Here is a 20,003-nt window from a genome sequence, read left to right as displayed (position 1 = left end):
TGAAAGAAATATATTAAATGTTGTTTAAAGTGGACAAAGTCTATGACTAGTATATAAAGTATAATACTGTATTCCAACTTGAGAAACACACGTTCACATATAGTTGGGAGGGTAGGTCCAGTTAACGTCTGTGCCTCAGTTTCTTCTACTAGGAGGATTATGTGTCTTCTTCAGTTACGAAGAATAAATGAGTTAATCCAAGCAAAATACTTGGAACAATATTTGATCCATGGTAAACACAACAATTGTTAGCTGTTACACACTTACCACTAAGTAACAGGATTACAGTTAGTTTTTATTTGCTTTATACTTTCTACGTAGTCTACATTTTCTTTGGTGAGTATATTTTATCATGATCAGAAAATAGTTATTTTAATGCTCACTTCCAGTTCATTACAGAAACTGCACTCTAGCAAAACTAAAGTTAATACCAAATAAACCATAACACTAACTTTTGGTAAACTTTATTGCAAAGAACAAAAAAACCACACCATTATTTTATAATAATTTTTCTCACCCACAAGAACATGGATAGCAACCAGTTTTTTATAAAAATATTTCCTTTTAAGACTCCAATAAGACAATATGTTCATTCACATCTTGTCTTCTGAAGATTTAATGAGGAGAGGTTCACCTGAAAAAAATTTTCCCTGGGAAATCCACAGTCTCTTGGCTTAACTGGCCCATAAAAAAGTCCACATAGATCAACTTTCTGCCAATCTAGAAAAGATTTGTTTTCTTTGATCTGCTGTCATGTGTTCACAAGCTTCTAAAATGTTTGCCAAGATTAAGGTTTGCTGAACTGTTTTTGCCTTAACCCATATTCTTCCATTCATCCCAAATACTATTTCCAGAGGGTAGAGTTTTCCTACTTCCTGTATGATTTCACAGTCTGGAGCTAGCAGCCTGGTGAGAAAGAGGAAAGAAAATGAAATTTAATAAAGTGGTAGGGTGTGACATGACCCTCCTTTAGGAGGAGACTCCTTTTCTAGGCAGTTCTCCATACTTATTCAAAGCCCTACCAATATCTTTCCAAGAACAAGGCACATGACAACATTTGTTACCCCTTTTCTTCCAAGAAGCTTTACACTTACCAGCATACCGGAGGTCACAATGGTGGACCATCCTCTACAAAGAAATTAAACTCCCTGTGTCGCCAACTTTACCAAAAATGTATAAAGTTCTTCCCTTACATAATCAAAGTATCTTAATTCTAGGCTTTAGAATCCCTGGTATTAAATTCAGTACTTGGAGAGAAGCATTAACTCTTTCAAACCACAATGGTACTGCTTGGTTAATAACATGCTTCTCTAATGTCCTGAACTAATTCTCCAAATCTGCAGAATAAATAGCAAAGAGAGGCATGCAAGATAGCTCTGAACTTCAGGATCTAGAAGTAAAGCCCTTTAATAGGGCACCGCTTTGGGTAGGTAAAAGTCTAAACAATGGAGAATCTGCCTCTGGGAATTATTAAATCTACCAGGACAGAATAGCAGGAGACTTCAGTGAATGTCTGCATAAGCTGAGGATCACATCAGTCTAGCTGCATGGGCTCCTATTATTAGAGAAATTTGGTGATTTTCTACAATTGTAAACTGCATATGTATTCAAGTGACTTAGAAGGGTTGGAAAGGCCAGTTTTTACATATGGGCTGAGTATATCAGCTATAAGGAACAGCATACCTTCTGGGAGAGCAGCTCAGACTCCATATCTACACACCAACTACACTGTTAAGTACATTTGAATTTTATGTATTCCATTAAGAGAGGATGGGACTAAATGCATGAGTTTACAATTGTGCTAATATAGATACTGATTTTTTAACTCTGAGGAGATTCACACATTGTTACAAAGAACCCAAATCCCAAAGATCAGTCAGCTTTCCAAGGAAGTATAATTATAAAAGATAGGCAAGCCAGAAGGCATCAGGACTTACTTTCTAATTAAGCCCAAAGTCACTTTAAAAAGTAGACCATCCTGTCCAATCACACCCATTCCGTTGGCTCGTCCACAGCTGTCAATACAGACCATCTCTGGTTCCATATCTTTATTAGCAACCACAAATTGTCCATAGATGAGATCTCCAACCTACAATGATAATTAAAAACAGTTCATCCTTCTGAACAAACCGCTCTTAGGTGCTACTGTTGGTTCTTTCCTATAGACAGCAATCCCAACCACCTACAGTTCTGTGGCTTAATGTACTGACTACACTCCAGCATTCCCAGAGGCACTCTGGAGTTTGGTCTTAAAAGGCAACATTAACACATGTACCCTGCCCCTTCACCCACCAGGAAGTCCCCAGACAGGGAGCCAACTCAAAGCCAAAAACTCTAAGGTTACACTATCCAATCTGGTAGCTGTTCACACACATGTAGTTATTTAAACTTACTTTTAAATTAAAATTAGACACTTAAAATTCATATCCTCAGTTACATTAGCCACATTTCAAGTACTCAACAGGCACCTATGGCTATGGGCACCCATGCTAATCAAACAGCATCATCACAAAAATATCTATTTGCACTGCTTTAGGAAATTACAGAAGATGGATGGATAGAAAAACTGGCATGTGTATTATTCACAGCAAAATGGAACAATGGTAATTCACTGACACCTCTCCATGCAAGATTTTATTGAGAACCTCAGAGTTGAACTTCAAAATGATGAAACTAAGGAAATTGAGAGTGAACTTATTCTGTTAAGTACCTACTATTTGTTGGTGACTAGAGGAACTAGAACAAAACATTCTCCGCCTTTCAGAGCATTTGGTCTTGGAGGGCAGTGGAGATGTACATATAAATAACAAACTTTATTTCAAGCCAAATTCAGTAAGGCTAGAACAAAGTTATAAGGATAAGTGCCTTAGATTAGGAAATGACTTTACAGAGGTGGTGGTGTTTAGCCTGGGTCTTAAAAGATGAGTATGTGTTCCACAGGCTGAAAAGGGGATAAAGGGAACAGCACGGGCAGGAAATTTTGAGTTCAGTAGTGCTGTTAATTAGTTTGGTGTGGGTCAAGCATGCTGCATGGAGATATACTTATGGATGAGGGAAGACTTTTAGAGTATAATGCCAAAGAAATCTGTAGGCTTTGAAGAAAGGGGAGTGTGTGAGGCTATCAGCTCTCAAAAGCCTGGATGGAGGGGCAAAAGTGTATAGGCAGGGATGTTAATGAGGAGGTACTTGACCAACTCCAGTCAAGAGGTAACTAAGGCCTGAATTTGCAAAATAGAGATACAGGGGTAGACTTAAGAGAATCAAATAGGATCAGTAAGATAAGATTAAGCAACAAAAGACAGATGAAAGGTGAGAAGGGGCAGAGAAACCACCAAATTTCTGGCTTAAGTATAGAACAAATGTGGTTTTGCCACCCAAAAAGCCCAAATAGAAAACTTAAGGAAACACAACTGCTCTTCTATCAACTCCAGGAAGAGATTGTTGGGAAACAGTGATGTGACTGAAGTTGTGAGATGACAGTCCCAGGACTTACAATCAGGATAGATGCATGGCTCATAAGGCAATCTGCACCATTTATTCCTCCTTCCTTCCTAAGCCCATGACTTACTTCTTTGTCCAGTGGATATGGGTATAACAGATAATGACAGAGAGAACAGATATAATCTTTTAACTCAGTAGAGATGAAGTAACCCCCAATATAGCAAATGTAATAAGTATGTGGCTCTGGCACCAGAGCTGGAGCGTCAGAAGAAATTCTTGGGAGCCTGGATTACACAGATGCTCGGAGATAATTCTATAGAACTGGGGGAAAAAGGTCATGCTTTGGAACAATTCAGGTAGCCTACTGGATATTTGGATGCTTTCCTTCTTTTGAAACCAAAGGTTACCATCATTACCTGCACATTTGGTCTGTTTCTTTTAGTTGCACCTTCAAATGCCAAGTAAGACAAAGAAGCTGGCTCACTCCCTCCAACATCAACTTTGAATATATCTCCAGATTTAGCTGTCACTATGCCAATCACATGGTCTCCTTTCACTGGGACATACTACAAAAGAAATCAGAATGAGAAACAACCATAAATGACAATCATTTCCAAGATACCTTGGAAGATATCTTCAGCAAGTCCTTAGTGGTTATTTTAATTTTTGTCATTAAGAGATATTTAGAAAATATTTTGAAATCCAAATTTACAAATTAATACAAGTCTTACAACAAACTTTATCATATGCCACTATCAGTAAAAGAAACTCACATCATAAAACTCTCAGGTTTACAGCTTCTAATAGTCTGTTCATTTGAGCCGGTATCCCATACCTTTTCGGTACCCTTATCAGGGAGTCCCTAGCTTCTACTCGCACATAAGTCCGGTGGCACAGGCAGTCCTCAAAACCAAGGAAGGCCATTAAATTGTCAGACAATTTTTCCTATGTGAAAGTTCTTATTCTAAGAAAAATCTAACTCCCTGTGACATCTACTCATTGAACCTAGTTCTGTCCTTTGGGACCCCTTAAAGATAAGCTTGGTTCTCCCTGACCTTTGGGATTTTGAAGACAATGACCATGTCTCACAGTCCTTATCCCTTATATGCCAAGATATCTAGACTCCTTTCTCTCCTAGTCGCACTTCTAGGGCCACGTTCCAGTTGTGTAGTCCCACTAAAGGAGATGCAGAGGTGGGCACAGACGCATTGACTACAGGCTAGCCTTAAGAGAGGAGGGCTCCAGCGCCCCCTTTCCGCTTCTTCCGAGAAATCTTCCCAGAGCGGGAATACTACTCTCATGGCCGTACCACCCCTCCCGAGTGCCAACTCACCCGTTTCTGTTGCGAGTCCACCCAGTAAACGCCGCCGCCGCTGCCGCCGGGCTCCTTGTGACGGAGGCGGCCGCACTTGGTGACCAACAGGCGGTCGCCACAGCGCCGCAAGCCCGGACCGCACACAACGCGCACCCGAGAGCGCGCTCCCGCATTTAGGCGCAGCGGTCGCTCCCCTGCACCTCCTGGGCCTTCTGCGTCCTCCTGCTCCGGCAGCAGAAGCTCCTCACCCGGGAGCACCACCTGATCTAGCACAGTGCACGCCGCCCGCGCTCTGCCACCCACAAGGGACTCGGCTGCGACACCCGCAGCCTCAGCCATCCTAAGCGCCACCACAGTTCCCGGCTTCCGCTTCCGGCATCGCGTCCAATCACCAACCCGCCCAAGTCTTTCCGTTTTCCGCTGTTACGGCCTATTGGACTTGAACCTTCATCTGCGAAGCTTGATCCCTGTGGACCAGCGGGTCCCCACAAGGTGACTATGCCTGTGTCTCTAACAGGCTGCCTACCCTGAAGTCTGTTCATCGATCCGTACGAGAAACACGCGGCTTCAATGCATCGCAGAGCCTCTACTTCCGGTGTCTGGGGTCGCACAATAAGATACAAAACGCTCCCACTTCGGATTCCGAGGGAACGTTGGGAACTGAGCAGAGGCTTCGGGAGTGAGCCCTTCTGATCTCGCCCTCGGAAGGAAAAGTAGTTTCCTTTTCCAAAATAAAACCTTGGTTGTTGTTAGAAAAGATATCTATTCACACTGTGGAAAACATATAGAAGAATAAAAATTAAAAAAAAAACATACTAGTCTTGCCCCCATTTGTCTCCCTTGCTAGGCTGTCATCTAGTTTTCATTCTTTGTAGCCCAGGGTCTGGCACAAAATAGCTAATACCCGATGAATGAATAAATAGTAACGTTTTGGCGTGTATTTCTCCCTAGACTTTTTCCCCTGCAAATATAAACATATAACATGTACATTTGCACACAATTGAGCTATCTACATGGCCTGAGAAAAATCAGTAACTGCAGTTAAATCCTTGCTTCTACTTTTCCTAGAGCACGCTTTAGTTGCCCATGTGAGAAGCTGAATTCAAAATCCATAGCACTTCAGGTCTGCTCTTTTGACTTTTAGGGCTCTTACTTGAAATGATGATTTCCTCTGTCAACTGTCACCTCCAATTAGCCCTTGGTCAGATTCTCCAGCAGGGACGAAAGTTCCTGGGCACTGGGAGGGCTTGGCTCTGCTCATCTTTTTGAAGCATCTCCTTCCAACATGAATTTTTAGGATGTTTAAGACAGACCATCTCTAACATGCCCTCCAAATCTGGCAAGATACCGATAAATTAATCGAATAAGATGCCAACCGAAACGTAACTTTTGTTGTTTTGCGGATTATTGTTAAGAACTATTCTTGGTCAGTTATCTTGACAGAAGGGGTGGTGTAGATTCTTTTTCTCTCCTTCCAACTCCAACCCAGCTCCAGAGGGCCGAAACTGTAGGTATTCCGCGACCAACAATGCCTGGATATTGACTGGCCCAAGGCCATGTCGGAAGGGAGCTCAATGACTTCCCGGCCAGGGAGAAAGGGAGGTAGGGAAGAGAGCCCAGGATTGTCCCTCAGGCGCTCCACATCAGTAGAGGAGGCCTGGAAGAAACTGCCCAAATATGTCTACGGAATTCCATCAAGTCCACTTTCCTGTGGAGGCGGCACGTGGGAATCCGTCTGGCTCACAGTCAATAGATGAAACCAGATGTCAGTAGGAAGTCCTTCGCCTTGAGACCAGAAATTCAGGCCGCTAGGGACCGGCCGTCGGGACCCCGCCCGCCAAGCCCTTCCCGCCAAGCCCTTCCCGCCAAGCCCTTCCCGACACACCCCGAGGGGCATCCTGGCCTTTGCGCTGCAAGCCGCCAGGGCTGTGCTGAGCCAACTCGGCGTCCTGCGGCCACTGGTGAGCGAGAGCGCGCCGCCATGGCCAGGGTAGGTGTGCAGGTCTCCCGGGATGCGAAATCCGCCCGCGTGTGGGTGGGTGGGAAGCCGAGCGAGTGTGCGGAGCCCGGCCATGAGCTGGGCTTGGGCGACGCGTGGTCTGGTTTTGGGGTCCCATGGGGGTTGCAGTTGTGAAGTTCGCGTTGTGCAGTTGTGAAGTCTGAACTGTGCGTGTTGCCTTATTTGGGTGTGAAGGTGGCCGCAGCGATTGGGAAATGCAGAGGAGGCCAGGGCCATACAGCCGCGGACGCACCTTCGGGAGTCAGACCATGCCCCGCCCTCCGCCAGCGTGTGGCTGACTTCCCGGCGGATTGCCTTGCGTGGTGCTTGCCCCCTGGGAGCCAGTGCAGTCGCGGCAACGTCGTCGACTCCTTTGAGAGTACGCCTCCTTATTTCTGAGTATTTTCTTCGGAAAACTACCAAATTGCCCTTCGGAAAGATCGGACCGACCACCTTCTGGCCTCTTTCCCAGAACTTCGTCTTTAGTAATCTTTGGTACTTTAGAAGTTAGAAAAGTAGAATCTCACGGTAGCTTTTTCTTTTCTTTGTGAGATTTAGAGGTTTTTTCCCTTTCACTCTGCGACACTAGCTGAGCCTTTGCTCTGAGCCAGGAATTGAGCTGGGGAATCAGCTGATCATGGTCCCTGCCCTCGCGGAGTTCACTGTCTCCACATGAAAATACCAAGAGTTACAGTTGCTGTAACAGTCTGATTATTGTCAGCCCTGAAATTACAGAGGATGGATGAAATAGTTTTCTTTATGTAGGAGGAAGGCAAGATTCAGGATAGGTGTCCCAAAAGAGGTACTATTTGAACCTTTAACATTTTTTAGTTCACTGGTTTCTAAAAATTACAAATTAACTACATACTGGTTGACATACAGAAATTAATAGCAAAAGAGTCCATGGAAGTAATGTTAATATCTTTATTCAAGTACAGGATTGATAATAAATGCTCAGGATTATCACTGCAGCTACTTGCTACAGATGTTTTTAATCACAAAGAACTCTGGCTAGGAAAAACTAAAGAGAGTTTTAAGGAGTATAAGAGTAGGTATAAGGACAAGCTATTACCTGTAGTATGGAGATAAAGCACCCAAGGAAGAGCCTCTCTCCTTAGCAGGACTGACTAAGACCTTGTTGGAGAGGGCATGGTCATGGCTCCTTAAGTGGCAAGAAGTCACTAGGGATCTGTGCTAGTGGGACTTGCTAGAAATCCACCCTCCAGAACTTGCTGACGCTTTCAAGGGTGCTGCAGAATGCTATTCCTGGGGAGGTGTCTCCTGGGTAGAGTGCTGGGGAAAGCTATTCTTGGGGAGGAGTTTTGTAAGCCTGTTACAAAACTGCCCCGTAGGGTGCTAGGGAAAACTGCTGGCTGCTGAGTCCTGGCCACCATGCAAAACAGGAGCAGATACTGGAGAAGTTACCCTGCTGCAGAGGTATACTAGAGAGCACACAGGAACCAAAACCCATTTCATTCTTCCAGCAATGCCTCTGCAGGGCCTTCTACCTATAAAGCTTATCTTCATTGATAAAAAGCAAAGGAAAAATGTTTTAAAGGCCCAGACCCATTTTCTCAGAGCAGACAGTGAAAAGTGAGTTTAGAGCTGAATGGCAATACATTGATAACTGGCCCAAGGTCTTATGAGGTTGTAGGATCAACAAACTCATCAGTAACAGCAATAAGGTAGAGTCTACACACATCTGGATGGCTTTACTGATGAATTCTACCAAACGTTTGAAGAATGAATGCCCATTATTCATAAACTCTTCCAAAAAATACAAGAGAGAACATAGTCCAACTCATTCTTTAAGGCCAGAATTACTCTAATATCAAACCGAAGATATCAGAGGAAAAACTACAGTTCAACATCCTTAATATAGACACAGAAATGCTCCACAAAATACTAGCAAACTGAATCCAGCAACATATAAAAAGGATTATACATCATAACTAAATGGGATTTACCCAGGACAGCAAGGTCTTTTAACATCTGAAATCAATTAATGTAATATACCATATCAATAGAATAAAGGACAAAAACCAAATTATCATCTCAATAAAGGAAGGGAAAAAGCATTTGAAAAAGTCCAACACCCTGTCATGATAAAAACACTCAATAAACCAGGATTAGAAGGAACTTCCTCAACCTAATAAAGGGCATCTACAAAAACCCACAGCTAACATCATACTTCATGGTGAAAGACTGAAAGCTTTTTCCCTAAGATAAGAAGACGACAAGGAAGTCTGCTCCCTCCACTTCTTTCAGCATTGTACTGGAGATTTTATCTCAGGCAATATGACAAGAAAAATAAATAAAAGGTATCCAGATTCCAAAGGAAGAAGTAAAACTACCTCTATATGTAGGTGATAAAACCTGGTACATAGAGAACACCGAGGAATCCATTTAAAAAAGTTAGAACTAACAAGTTCAGCAAGGTTGCTAGCTTACCATACAAAAATCAATTGCATTTCTGTACACTTGAAATGAACAACTGAAAAATGAAATTAAGATTCATTTACAGTAGCATCAAAGAGAATAAAACATCTGGAAATAAATTTAACAGAAGAAATGCCAAACTTAAACTCTAGAAACTACAAAACATTGTTGAAAGAAATTAAAGACCTAAATAATTATGTTTATGGATCAGAAAATTTAATAGTGGTAAGAAATAATATTCCCTAAATTGATATGATATACAGAGTCAGTGCAGTCCCTATTAAAATCCCTGTTGTCTTCATTGCAAAAATTGATAAATTGATCCTAAAATTCATATAGAAATTCAAGGGACCATTAGTTAAACATATATTTGTGTGTGTGTGTGTATGTATGTATGAATGTATGTATGTGTATATATATATGAACAAAGTTGGAGGACTTCTGATTTCAAATCTTACTACAAGGCTTAGAGTAATCAAAGCAGTGCAGTATTGTCATAAAGATTGAATGGAATAGAATTGAGAATATAGACATAAACTCTCATATTTGTGGTCACGTGATTTTTGACAAGGGTGCCAAGGTAATTTTATGGGAAAAGAAAAATCTTTGAACAAACAATGTTAGGACAACTGGATATCCACATGCAAAAGAATGAAGTTGGACCCCCTCTCTCAAACTATATACAAAAATCAACTCAAAGTGGATCAAAGACATTTCTTCAAAGAAAATACATGAAAGGCCAATAAGCACATGAAAAGGTGCTTAATGTCATCAATCCAGGAAATGCAAAGTACTGCTCCATCCCCACTATGGTAGCTATAATCAAAAAGATAATAACAAGTGTTGTCGAGGTTATGGAGAAATTGGAACCCTGATATATTGCTGATGGGAGTGTAAAATGATGCAGCCACTTTGGAAAACAATTTGACAGTTCCTCAAAAAGTTAAGCAGAGTTACCATATAACATGGCAATTCCACTCCTAGGATATACTCAGGAGAATTGAAGGCCTATGTCTACACAAAAACTGCATATGACTATTCATGGAATTATTCATAATAACCCCAAAATGCAAACAACATAAATGTTCATCAGCTGATAAATTGGTAAACAATTCCATACAATACAGGTTTGACAGTGCCTTTCTCCTGCTTGAAAAACCTCCAGGGGCATCTTATCGCCTACAGGAAAAAAAACAAGACTCTGCAAATCTGCTCTTTGCTCACCTTGCCACCCTCATCCTGCTCCTCCCTGACGTATTTCTTCTGAGTAATACCAAGTCACTTGAAAATCTCCCACATATATGTCCAGGTCTTCATGCCAGTATGCCCTCTGCTTAAAATTCTTTTTAGGTAATAAACCAATCTCCCTCTCCCTTCCTAACCTCTCCTTCGAAACTGGGTTGGATCACCAGCTCCTTCAGGGAATATCTTCTGAGCCAGAATAATATTAGGCACATACTAAGCATTATATGAGTGTTTGCTTTTTTTAAAAATAAGCTTATGTGATAATAGCACTTCGTTTTCTTTGAGTTACAGAAGGCTCCTGATTGAAAGAACACATTTGCTTTATTGGTTGTTATTCTGATTCTTGTCAGTGCATTAGCTCTATCTCGAGTATTGTAAAATCAAGTGATCTTTCCACCTGGACACTGAAACTGAGAGGTCATTCTGGTACCTACCCCAGGGGACCTCTACAGCAGAACCCTGGGACCTCTGCCATAAAAATGTCTCATCTACTCTTAGTCCTTTCTCTTTTGTTTCTGCATCCCCTCCTATCACCAACTTTCGTTGTCAACCTCTTACCCAGTCTTTCTCTCCCTCATACTGCTGCTTACTCATGCTTTCTCTCCTGCTCCTTTGGTGTGCTCATGACCATCATGACTCCAAGTGGCCTTACTTTACCTTATGACTTTTCAGCCCCAGCTCTCTTGCCATCTAGTTCACTTCTGATGTCCCAATTCAAATCCCAAAGAGTATGAATCTGTGTGGGCAGAGCTTTTTGGCCTGGTAGCCTCATGGACCATGGCCAGTCTGTGGCCTGGTTACTCAGATACTTGCTGCACCCTAGCTAATGGGTAGGGAAAGATGAGGTTAAAACAAAAAACAAAAACCTGCCAAGTTTCACAGCCTAGGCCTTCCCCTTCAGCAGGATGTAAGTGCTAGCACCGAGGTGAAGTGTCAGGTGTGCATGTTAGGCAAGTAGTCTAACCCCAATAAACAGTAGATAGGACCCATCGAGGGTTCCCAGAGGTAGTGAGAGGAGCTGTCCAAATTTTTTCAGTGGGTCTTGTAGTGAATATGTAAGCAAATGTCAATTGATATAGTCACTGTTCACCTCAATATACTTAATACACTATTTTAAACCTGTAACATTTGATTTATTTAATATATACTTTTACTAAGTACAAGACTCTGTTTTAAGAGTTTTATATGTGTTAACTCATTAACTCCTCATAATAGCTCTATGAGTTTGGTATTATTATTATCCATACTTTACAGGTGAAGAAACTGAGGGGCAGAGATGTGACCTGCCTCTGGTCACATAGTGGTAAGCAGCAGAGTCAGGATTGGACCCAGGCAGTCTGGCTTCAGACAGCTCTACTTTACACTGTCTTTCACAGTCAGATTAGCTGACCATATGGAGCTGTCTAAAAAAACATACTCTTGATTTTTTTGTACCCCTCTTAGAACCTGGTATGGTAAAAGGCATGAAGGAGCTGCCCATTCAGATTTTTGTTCATTTCCCACTCTTCATTTAGAATATTGTTAATTTTTCACATTTTTTATTTAGATTTTTTCAAAGAGGGGACTGCAAAATGGGAAGAACATAGGCTTTCGAGTCAGACAGATCTGGACTTGAATCCAGGCCCAAACATTTATCTTGCTGTGACCTAACCTGTCTGATCTTAGTTTTCATCTCTGTAAAATGCAGGATTGCTGGGCGTGTTGCAGAGTGCATGTAAAAGACCTGGCACATACAAGGCACTCATTATGTAATAGTTAATATTGTTGGCAGCAGATAAAATCCTGGTAGTCACTCGGTATCCTTAAAAGGGCTGCAGAAAGACTTCATGACCATGAAGAAACCCAGGAGGTTTTGTTGCTATTAGGTACTATCTGAGCTGGGCTTTAAGCCAAGTATTGCAAATAGGTTACTTGGTCCACCATTCCCTTATATTCCCTTCTCATGTCAGATGTTACTAATTGATTATAGAATTATTTCTTGTTGAACCCAGCATCCTTTTCATTATTGCTCAAGGCAAGGGACTCGCAATCAGTGGAGTTTAGCCCAGGAGGTAGAACCTGTTGGCCATCTTTCCTTTAAGCCCAGATATACAGGCTAGCTATCCAAGCCATTCCTTCGGTAGCCCATCCAAACCTATCTTCGTTTCCTTTCAGTTTCTTCTTTACCTTGGGACACATAGGTTTTGGGGAAGGTTGCCTGTGGTGACCCTGAACTTGCACTTTTATGAGACTCGGCAGGAAAAGGAGTCTAAACCCATTAGCCATTACCTCATTCCCTACAAGAAGGACCTGCCTTTTGACATTGTAGAGCTTGTGGAGGAGATAGAAAAGAACATAAAACATCTTGCGCAGGGAGTCACACAGCCAGTGCAGATCTTTGTTGGCTGGAGCGGAATCTCTGGAACTGGTTGCCCAGTCTGCCCAAGTTCCCACTGTGGATGGACCCCTTTGGGGTCCAGTTATATCCCAATCGAAAAGACATACGTTTTTTCCTTTTAAGGACAGCCTCTTAAGTTCTGAGACTCTTCTTTGTCACTCAGTCTTCTGCCCATTTATGTGTATTCTCTAGTTCCCTTTAGCACTATAATATAGTTTGGATGGAGAACCACTGATATATGTGCCAGCTGCTAAAACAGTGTAAGAGGTACCTTGCTCTTTCCTGTAATTATGTTGAAAAATAAGTAGAAAATTCAAAAATAATAAAAATTATCTGATTCCACCAGTCAGCTACTGTTAGCATTTTGTTTTCCTCTTCCCTGTTTTCTTTGCATAAATATACATGTAATTTTTTTAAAATGAGATCATGTTACCATGAACATTTTTCTAGGTCAAAACATCATTATATTTAGTAGATGCATGATACAGTATTGTATAATAGAGACATTTTAATTTATTTCAGCAGTCTTCCAATCTTGGACATTTAGGACTTAGAACACATTTGTACATATATCTTTTGGAACATCCCTAAATTAGTTCCTGAGGGTACTTTTTAAAACTGGTGCTGTGTGCTGCCAAATTATAAGATCTTTCTTTGAGCATATACATTTGCTTTAAACTTTTGTTTTTCAAACTTGGTGGTAGAATTTTGTGGCTTGTTTTCCCCAAACAGAATCTTGTATTATATAAATCAATTATATAAAAAAGGTAAAAACCCAGCTGCCAGAAAAAGTTTGGAGCTCTCAGCCTTTCTCTCAGTACCACTTACACCTGTCTATACCTCTTCACTTCCCCACCTCCCCCCATTCCCTGCCCCTGGCTGATATAAATGGTTATTTATACAATGTCTTCTAATGGACTTTTAGAAGAAATGAACTTTTGGCATCTATTATCAGTAAGGGTGCTTTCAACTATAGATAATAGAAAATCCAATTCAGTTGGAATAACAGTAAGGACAGTTCACATAATGTCTCACATATTAGCAGGTCCAGAGACAAGGTGATTCCTGGATTGTTTAATCTAGTGGCTCAGTGATATCATCAAGGATCAGGTTCTTTGCATTTTGGGGGTCTGTCTTTGTTAGTATGATGACTCTGTGCCCAAATTTGTCTCTTCCTGATCACTGGATGGCTATAGCAGCACCAAACATTACATCTTTGCACAATTCCTGCAAGGGGCTAGAGGGTACACCCTTTCCTCATATTCCTCTTGGAGAGAGAAGAAGCCCTCCCAACTGATTTCCCCTCATTTCTCATTGGGTGGAATGGTGCCCATGACCATTCCTAGGCCAATTACTGACAAGTAGAATAGAATCACCATAATTGGTTTAGACCAATCAGGATTCACCCACTAGAGTTGAAACTCTTAGCAGTCTGATAGCTGAGCAACCTCCAGGTTCTGTTGTCTAGGGAGGAAAGAAGAAATGGCTGCTGGGTAGCAGCCAACAGTTGTCTGCCCTAGCATCCCATTAGAAAACATACTGAAAACCCAATGTCAAAATCCCAAGGCTGCCTCTTACTTTTGGTACGGCCTTGGGCAAATCACTCAACCTCATTGGGCCTTAGTTTCCTTATCTGTAAACTGGAGATAATGATCCCTGCCTTACCTACCCTACAGAGTTGTGGAGAAGGAAAAATGAAATTGGATTATGAAAGAACTTCACAAAGTACTTTACTAATATCAAATTAAATTAGCTCGTTACTAATTTAATTCTTAGAAATAAATGAGCAACACCAGTCCCTCTGTGAAAAGGTAGGAAATCAATAAACCTTCTCCAGGGATGTTGTGGTGAACAAGTCAGAAAAATGCCTAGACTTTCAAACACATCTAGAGGGGAGAAAACAATGAACAACTAAACAAAGCAGAAGAACAAAAGTGTTAGGTATTATGAAGAAAATAAAATAGGGTATTTGGTAGTGAGGGCCTGGGAATGACTCCATAAGTGAAAGGGTAGGTGAGTAGGTAGGTGAACAACTCTGTTGCTAAAATATGGTTAAGCCTGCTTAGGTTCTTCTGAGCTTCTATCCAGGGCTTGTGGACAGGTCTCCTCTCCTCTTCCCCTTGGCAGCTCAGCAAAGCTGACAATTAGTCATTATGGTGACCAGCCTGGCTAACAGGTGCCCATACAATGTAGTTGTCCACAGTGCTCAGTACAGGGTCCACTCGAAGAACCCAGTGCTCTCCGACCAGGTTAGTGCCTGCCTCCCCTGTGCCAGTTTCAGAGCCTCTTCAGACATGAGTAAAGGGAAAAGCCCATGCCACTATAAGGTGCAGGGAACACATACCTCCAGCTCTTCTCATTGCTTGAGTTCCCTTCCAGTTCCTATCACTGTTCCCACTGCCTTCTGTGTGTACGTGATATTTGGGATTAGAGGTTAGCTGAGCCCCAGCTTTGTGCCAGACCTGGTACTAGATACTTGGCATACTCTCTCTCAAATGCACACAACACCCCCTCTAAGTTGAGCCTTGTTATAATCATTTTACCCTTGAGGTTCAGAGCTGTAACTTAACATGGGGCATATAACTAGAATGTGGCAGAGTCCATTTTCAAAGCTTGCTGCATTATAGTGTTTGCATTTTCCAGTGTGAATTTAGTCTATCCACTAAATTATTCCTAATGGGCCCAAACCAGTTTCATAGGTGTCCTTTTATTTCTTACTGCTGGCTCCAAGCCTGGGCCTGTCTGCCTCTCATTCTGTAACTGTCTACATCTACTTTTTCCTACCAAGACTGGTTATGAAATGGGTCTCAATTCCCCAGCTAACAGCTTACCCTCTCCTTGCTTCGTCCAAAGTCAGGTCATTTGGGTGTCAGAGGTCCTGCTAATTCTTCCCAGAAAAATAGATTGACGTTAAAGACACAGTGAACATGCGTTTATCACCAAGCTTAGAATGTGCTACCGATCCCTATAGTGAAATTTCGGATCCTCTGGGCTGGGGAACAGAAACATCTGTCCTCTGCATTTATGACTGAGGTTGAGGGTTATCAGTCTTCATATCCCAGACTTCCCTCCTTGATTCCACCTGAGTGGAGACCTTGCAGATGGTTTCCCGAGGGCCTCTGTTGCTAGCCTGAAGATAATAACTTCAGGACAGGTACATCATCTACTTTGCCCTGCTGAGAGCTTTATGCCTAGTTGCCAGACCTTTACTTATCCAGGATCAGTTTCTCAAACACCATGGTTTCCTGAAATATTCTTCTATTTTTAGGTGTTTAATAGTTTCCAGTATTTTGCTTCAGCAAGGGTAATGATTATTAGTAGTCTTTGGGATCCGATACACTTGGATACAAATTCCAGCTCTGCCACTCTAGCTGTGTGACCTTGGGGAAATCACTTCACCTCTCTGAGCTTTAGTTACTTTGATAATAAAATGAGATGGTAAAAAAATACTACTTAGGAAACAAAAGGGATAATTATCTGATCTTTACTTTTCTCATATGAAAAGATTTGGGGTCCTCAGTACTTAGAGTCTCTGAGTCTTGGTTCTGAGATTTTTAATACCCTAAGTTTTTAGAGGAGAAGGAGGTACTTGTAGTTGGAGTGAGTAAAGAAGTCTTCTTAGCAGAGGTAGTCCTTAGCCAGAGTTCCAGCTTTTCATTCCATTGGACTTGACCAGGATATCCATCTGGAAAGTTTATTTTGGCCCCTTTACTCTAACCTTGGATTTTTCATTAATGTCCACTTTGTTAGGCTTTGTATTTTATTGGCTGTATTGTGATGAACAGAGATTCTGCTTCTGACAGTGTATTTTCTTGCAGGTCTGTGTGAACTGGAGAAAGTCTGACCTCCCTGCTCCAGAAAAGGCAATGCTGCTGGAGTTTGCACTTGCTATTTCCAGAGCTGATGACATAACATGACCATTTCAAAATGCTTGAGGTTCATGACTTCAACAGAGAAGACGCCTGGTATATAGTTACTATTTCAGCTTTTTATGCTATATCCAACCGCCTTACTCATTTTATCAGTCTAATCAAATTCCTAATCAAGTTTCTAATCAGTCTATAAATTCCTAATCAAGAATTCTGATAGGTGGAACCAATGATGTCAGAGACATTAGGAGTGAACCTGCTGCTCTCAAAGTATAAAAACCTGAATGGAAAGGCCAGTGTTTACATTTCAGGCACATTTCATTAGAAGACGTCAGTTGGGAAGTAGTTTTTTAAAAACACCTAGTCAGTGGATAGAGAAGAAAATAAATAAATTTGCTCCCTGCTTGCTTGATGAGATAGATCCTAAGTGTTGGGGGTATCCCGGGACTTATGATACCCTGGCCTAAGGGAAACCTTCGCCAATTTCAGGAAACCTTTGCTATTTGTTTACTTTTGTTGAGATCTAAAAAGAACGTCAGGAGCGATATTTATCTTCAATACCAGTGGCGAAAGGCTTTGCATCAATCATGCCTGCCATGCCCTGCCTGGCAGATGTAAGCACGGTTGGCCCTGTGCTCTGTTGCTTGTAAAGTAGATTTGATTCAGGTCTCCAGCTCCCTTCAGTGACTCCTGGCTGGATATATGCTCCTTCCTGCAGAGAGGAAGGCTTTGGCTTTGATAAAGGCTTGACCTACTGTGTAGGAGCTGGGAATCAGGCAGATATTCAGGATACCAATAGGCCCCATTTCCACTCACTGTACAGGCCAGGGCTTTTTAGTACAGAAGTTAACCTGAGTCCTTAGACTCCCAGGCTGAGTAGGAAGTATACTTAACTGTGTGTGACCTGCACATACTATGGTAATTTCTTTCCCTTGTTGGTTTCAGTTTCAAGTGGGGGATAACTACATAATCATACCCAGCCTCTTTGACTAGTCAGGCCCACTCATCCTCACGCACACAGTTACGGTCACTGACAACTACAAACTGATTCTGTCACACGCAGTGCCCAGATGCTTATTGCCCCATATAGCCCCGGCCCTGGGAATCCTCAGTTGTGACACTTAAAGCTAATCGTTCCTTACCGCCGTCGGTCTGTGTCCCCGCTTTCGCGGTCCCCGGCGGATGGTGGCCGAGGGGCGGCGCGGGTTTCCCAGCCGGCGGGGTTAGACCGCCGCGCGCCGGAAGTGGCGGCTGGAGCGGGAACGCTGAGGTGTCGGCCCTCCGGGCAGCGGCCCGGGGGCGGGGGCGTTGGTCATGTTTCCCGTCGGGCCCGGTAGCCCCGGAGGGGACCTGACGGCCGGAACCGGGGCTGAGGAGCCGGCACCCCACGGAGGTCAGGAGGCAGCCGCAGGGCCTCTCCCTTCCCCGCCCGTGGCGCCACAGCCTGGGGCTGACGCAGCCCTTCCTCCGTCGCCTTCTCGGAGCCCTCGCCGCCCCGGCGGCCCATCGCTACCCCAGGCCGCACGCGCCGGGGAGCTCGGGGAGCTCGGGCCGCCCGGAGCTCTGGAGTCCTCAGCTGCTTCCGCCCAGGGAAAGCTGTCACCGCCCTCTCCGACGCGCCGGCGACACGGGCCAGACTGCAGGGCCGGGAGCCTAGGCCGGCACGGTCTCAGCACTTGCCTGGGCGGCCCTGGCGCCAGACTGTTCGGGTGGCTGAGAGAGCGCAGCCTGGGCCGCGGGCTGTTCGTGGACCCGGCGCGGGACAATTTCCGCACCATGACTAACCTCTATGGTTCCATCCATCCTGCGGACTCGGTGTACCTCAGCACCCGTACCCACGGTGCCGTCTTCAACCTCGAGTACTCGCCCGACGGGTAAGCGCGGCCCCTCGGAGGGCGGGTACCCGCCTCCGCCTGGCTCGGCTGCCCGTGGGCGGCTGCCCAGAGCTCGCTCGCTCTGCCGGGGCAGGGGTGTGCGAGTCCGTTTGGGGCCGCTGGTCTTCATGCCCCTGGCGCTTTCTGAAGTGCTCTGTCGCTGTCAGAGGCCCCATACGGACCTTTGAGATAGGCTGCCCCGGGCCTCATTTGCTAACCTTCAGGTCGCCCATTCTCTGTCAAGGGTAAATGCCTAATGCCCACACGGCAGGTCGGTCAGAGCCAGTCCAGAACTAGGGTCTTATGGCACACAGTAGATGTTCAGTAAATAACCGAATAAATGCCCATTCTTTCCCTGTCACCCTTGGCTTGCGTTTTTCTCACCTAAGATTGTGTCAAGGGTAAGGAGCCTGCAGATGATGCCTGTACCTTGTGCCGGACTTGCCCTGAGAGGAAAGGGGTGCATTCCTTTGCTCCAGTAAGATGCTAAGACACGGCAGAGAGGTGTCTTATGATATGGAGCATTTGTGAAGTTACCAGGCTAGACTACATGTTTCTGTTAAGGGGATCCGGCCTTTTTCCTGGCTGATTCAATATTTCATGTTTGGCCTCAGTTTACTTTGGGCCAGTTTTCAAAATAATATGCTTTTAAAACTTTGTATTGTGAGTACACCAAGTTTAACAGCAATCAAAGAAAAAATTACACGCAGTTCCACCTTGAGACGACTTACCCGATCAAGGTTTCTGGATTCCTAGTCATTTGCTTAGTTGTTCATTCATTCACATTCCCTGGAGGATTCAGCAAATAATTATTGAGCACTTATATGTTCCAGATGTGGAGGTTGCAGTGGTGAGCAAAACCAGCTAATGGCACCGCTTTTATTGAGCTTGGAACCAGTTCGTTCAACTAAATATCAATAACCATACTAAATAATTCATTATGTGTATTTACAAATTGAGATAAAGTCTTGAAGGAGCTCGTTGTGGAATAGGATGTTTGAGGTTTCTCTGAGGAAGTGACACTTAAGGAAGATCAGAAAAATGAGTAGAAAATGAGTTAGTCAAGATAGGGTTGGGGAGGGGATAGAAGTATTTCCTATAGAGGAACTTGTATGTCAAAAGACCTGTGGCTGGAGAGGCAGCATATTGTGTCAGAGAAGCTGAAAGACAATAGGTTAAAACAAAAAATTTTGCTAAAGAAAGACCTAAAATATGCTAAGGAAGGAACAAAGCAACAGAATCTGGAATCACTGTGAGCAAGATACACCCTACTCCATTTCACTGATGCAAATGCTTCTTCCTACTTACACTTGGTGCTGAGATCTCTGGGCTGCTCCTTATAGCAGTTGGGTGAGACTTGTAGCAATGAATGTGCACCTGAGTACAGGGAGAATTGGTGAGAGGAGAAACTATTTTGCTGAAGTTTATTCATGGAACCTCCTCT

The 20,003-nt window shown here is 43.3% G+C and overlaps 2 protein-coding genes across 2 annotated transcripts in view; one reads left to right on the top strand and one right to left on the bottom strand.

The window, feature by feature from the left end:
- Window positions 1-448: 448 nt before the first annotated feature.
- On the bottom strand, window positions 449-18,581 carry EXOSC3 (exosome component 3). The gene is made up of 5 exons (XM_039856463.1): window positions 18,471-18,581; window positions 4,775-5,527; window positions 3,858-4,007; window positions 1,938-2,089; window positions 449-906 (listed from the first exon to the last, which is right to left on the bottom strand). Exons 2-5 carry the CDS (start codon window positions 5,093-5,095, stop codon window positions 705-707), a joined length of 825 nt encoding a protein of 274 aa, XP_039712397.1. The 5' UTR covers window positions 5,096-5,527; window positions 18,471-18,581; the 3' UTR covers window positions 449-704.
- DCAF10 (DDB1 and CUL4 associated factor 10) overlaps window positions 17,918-20,003 on the top strand; it is a 40,556-nt gene continuing 38,470 nt past the window's right edge. The window contains exon 1 of the mRNA XM_039856339.1: window positions 17,918-18,559. Coding sequence (XP_039712273.1) covers window positions 18,000-18,559 — 560 coding nt within the window. The 5' untranslated portion in view covers window positions 17,918-17,999. The remainder of the gene's footprint in view (window positions 18,560-20,003) is intronic.

This window comes from Pteropus medius, unplaced genomic scaffold (genome assembly GCF_902729225.1).
Source record: "Pteropus medius unplaced genomic scaffold, Ma_sr-lr_union100, whole genome shotgun sequence".
Taxonomy (NCBI): Eukaryota; Metazoa; Chordata; class Mammalia; order Chiroptera; family Pteropodidae; genus Pteropus; species Pteropus medius.
The sequence above is the reverse complement of the archived record's forward strand: the minus strand, read 5'-3'. Positions and strand labels throughout refer to the sequence as shown.

Excerpts from the sequence above, each read along its gene's own strand:
- EXOSC3 (XM_039856463.1), bottom strand. The coding sequence starts at position 5,095 with ATGGCTGAGGCTGCGGGTGTCGCAGCCGAGTCCCTTGTGGGTGGCAGA. Across the intron at positions 4,008-4,774 it reads TGGACTCGCAACAGAAACGG|TATGTCCCAGTGAAAGGAGA; the intron begins GTGAGTTGGCAC and ends TTTCTTTTGTAG. Across the intron at positions 2,090-3,857 it reads GAAACAGACCAAATGTGCAG|GTTGGAGATCTCATCTATGG; the intron begins GTAATGATGGTA and ends TTATCATTGTAG.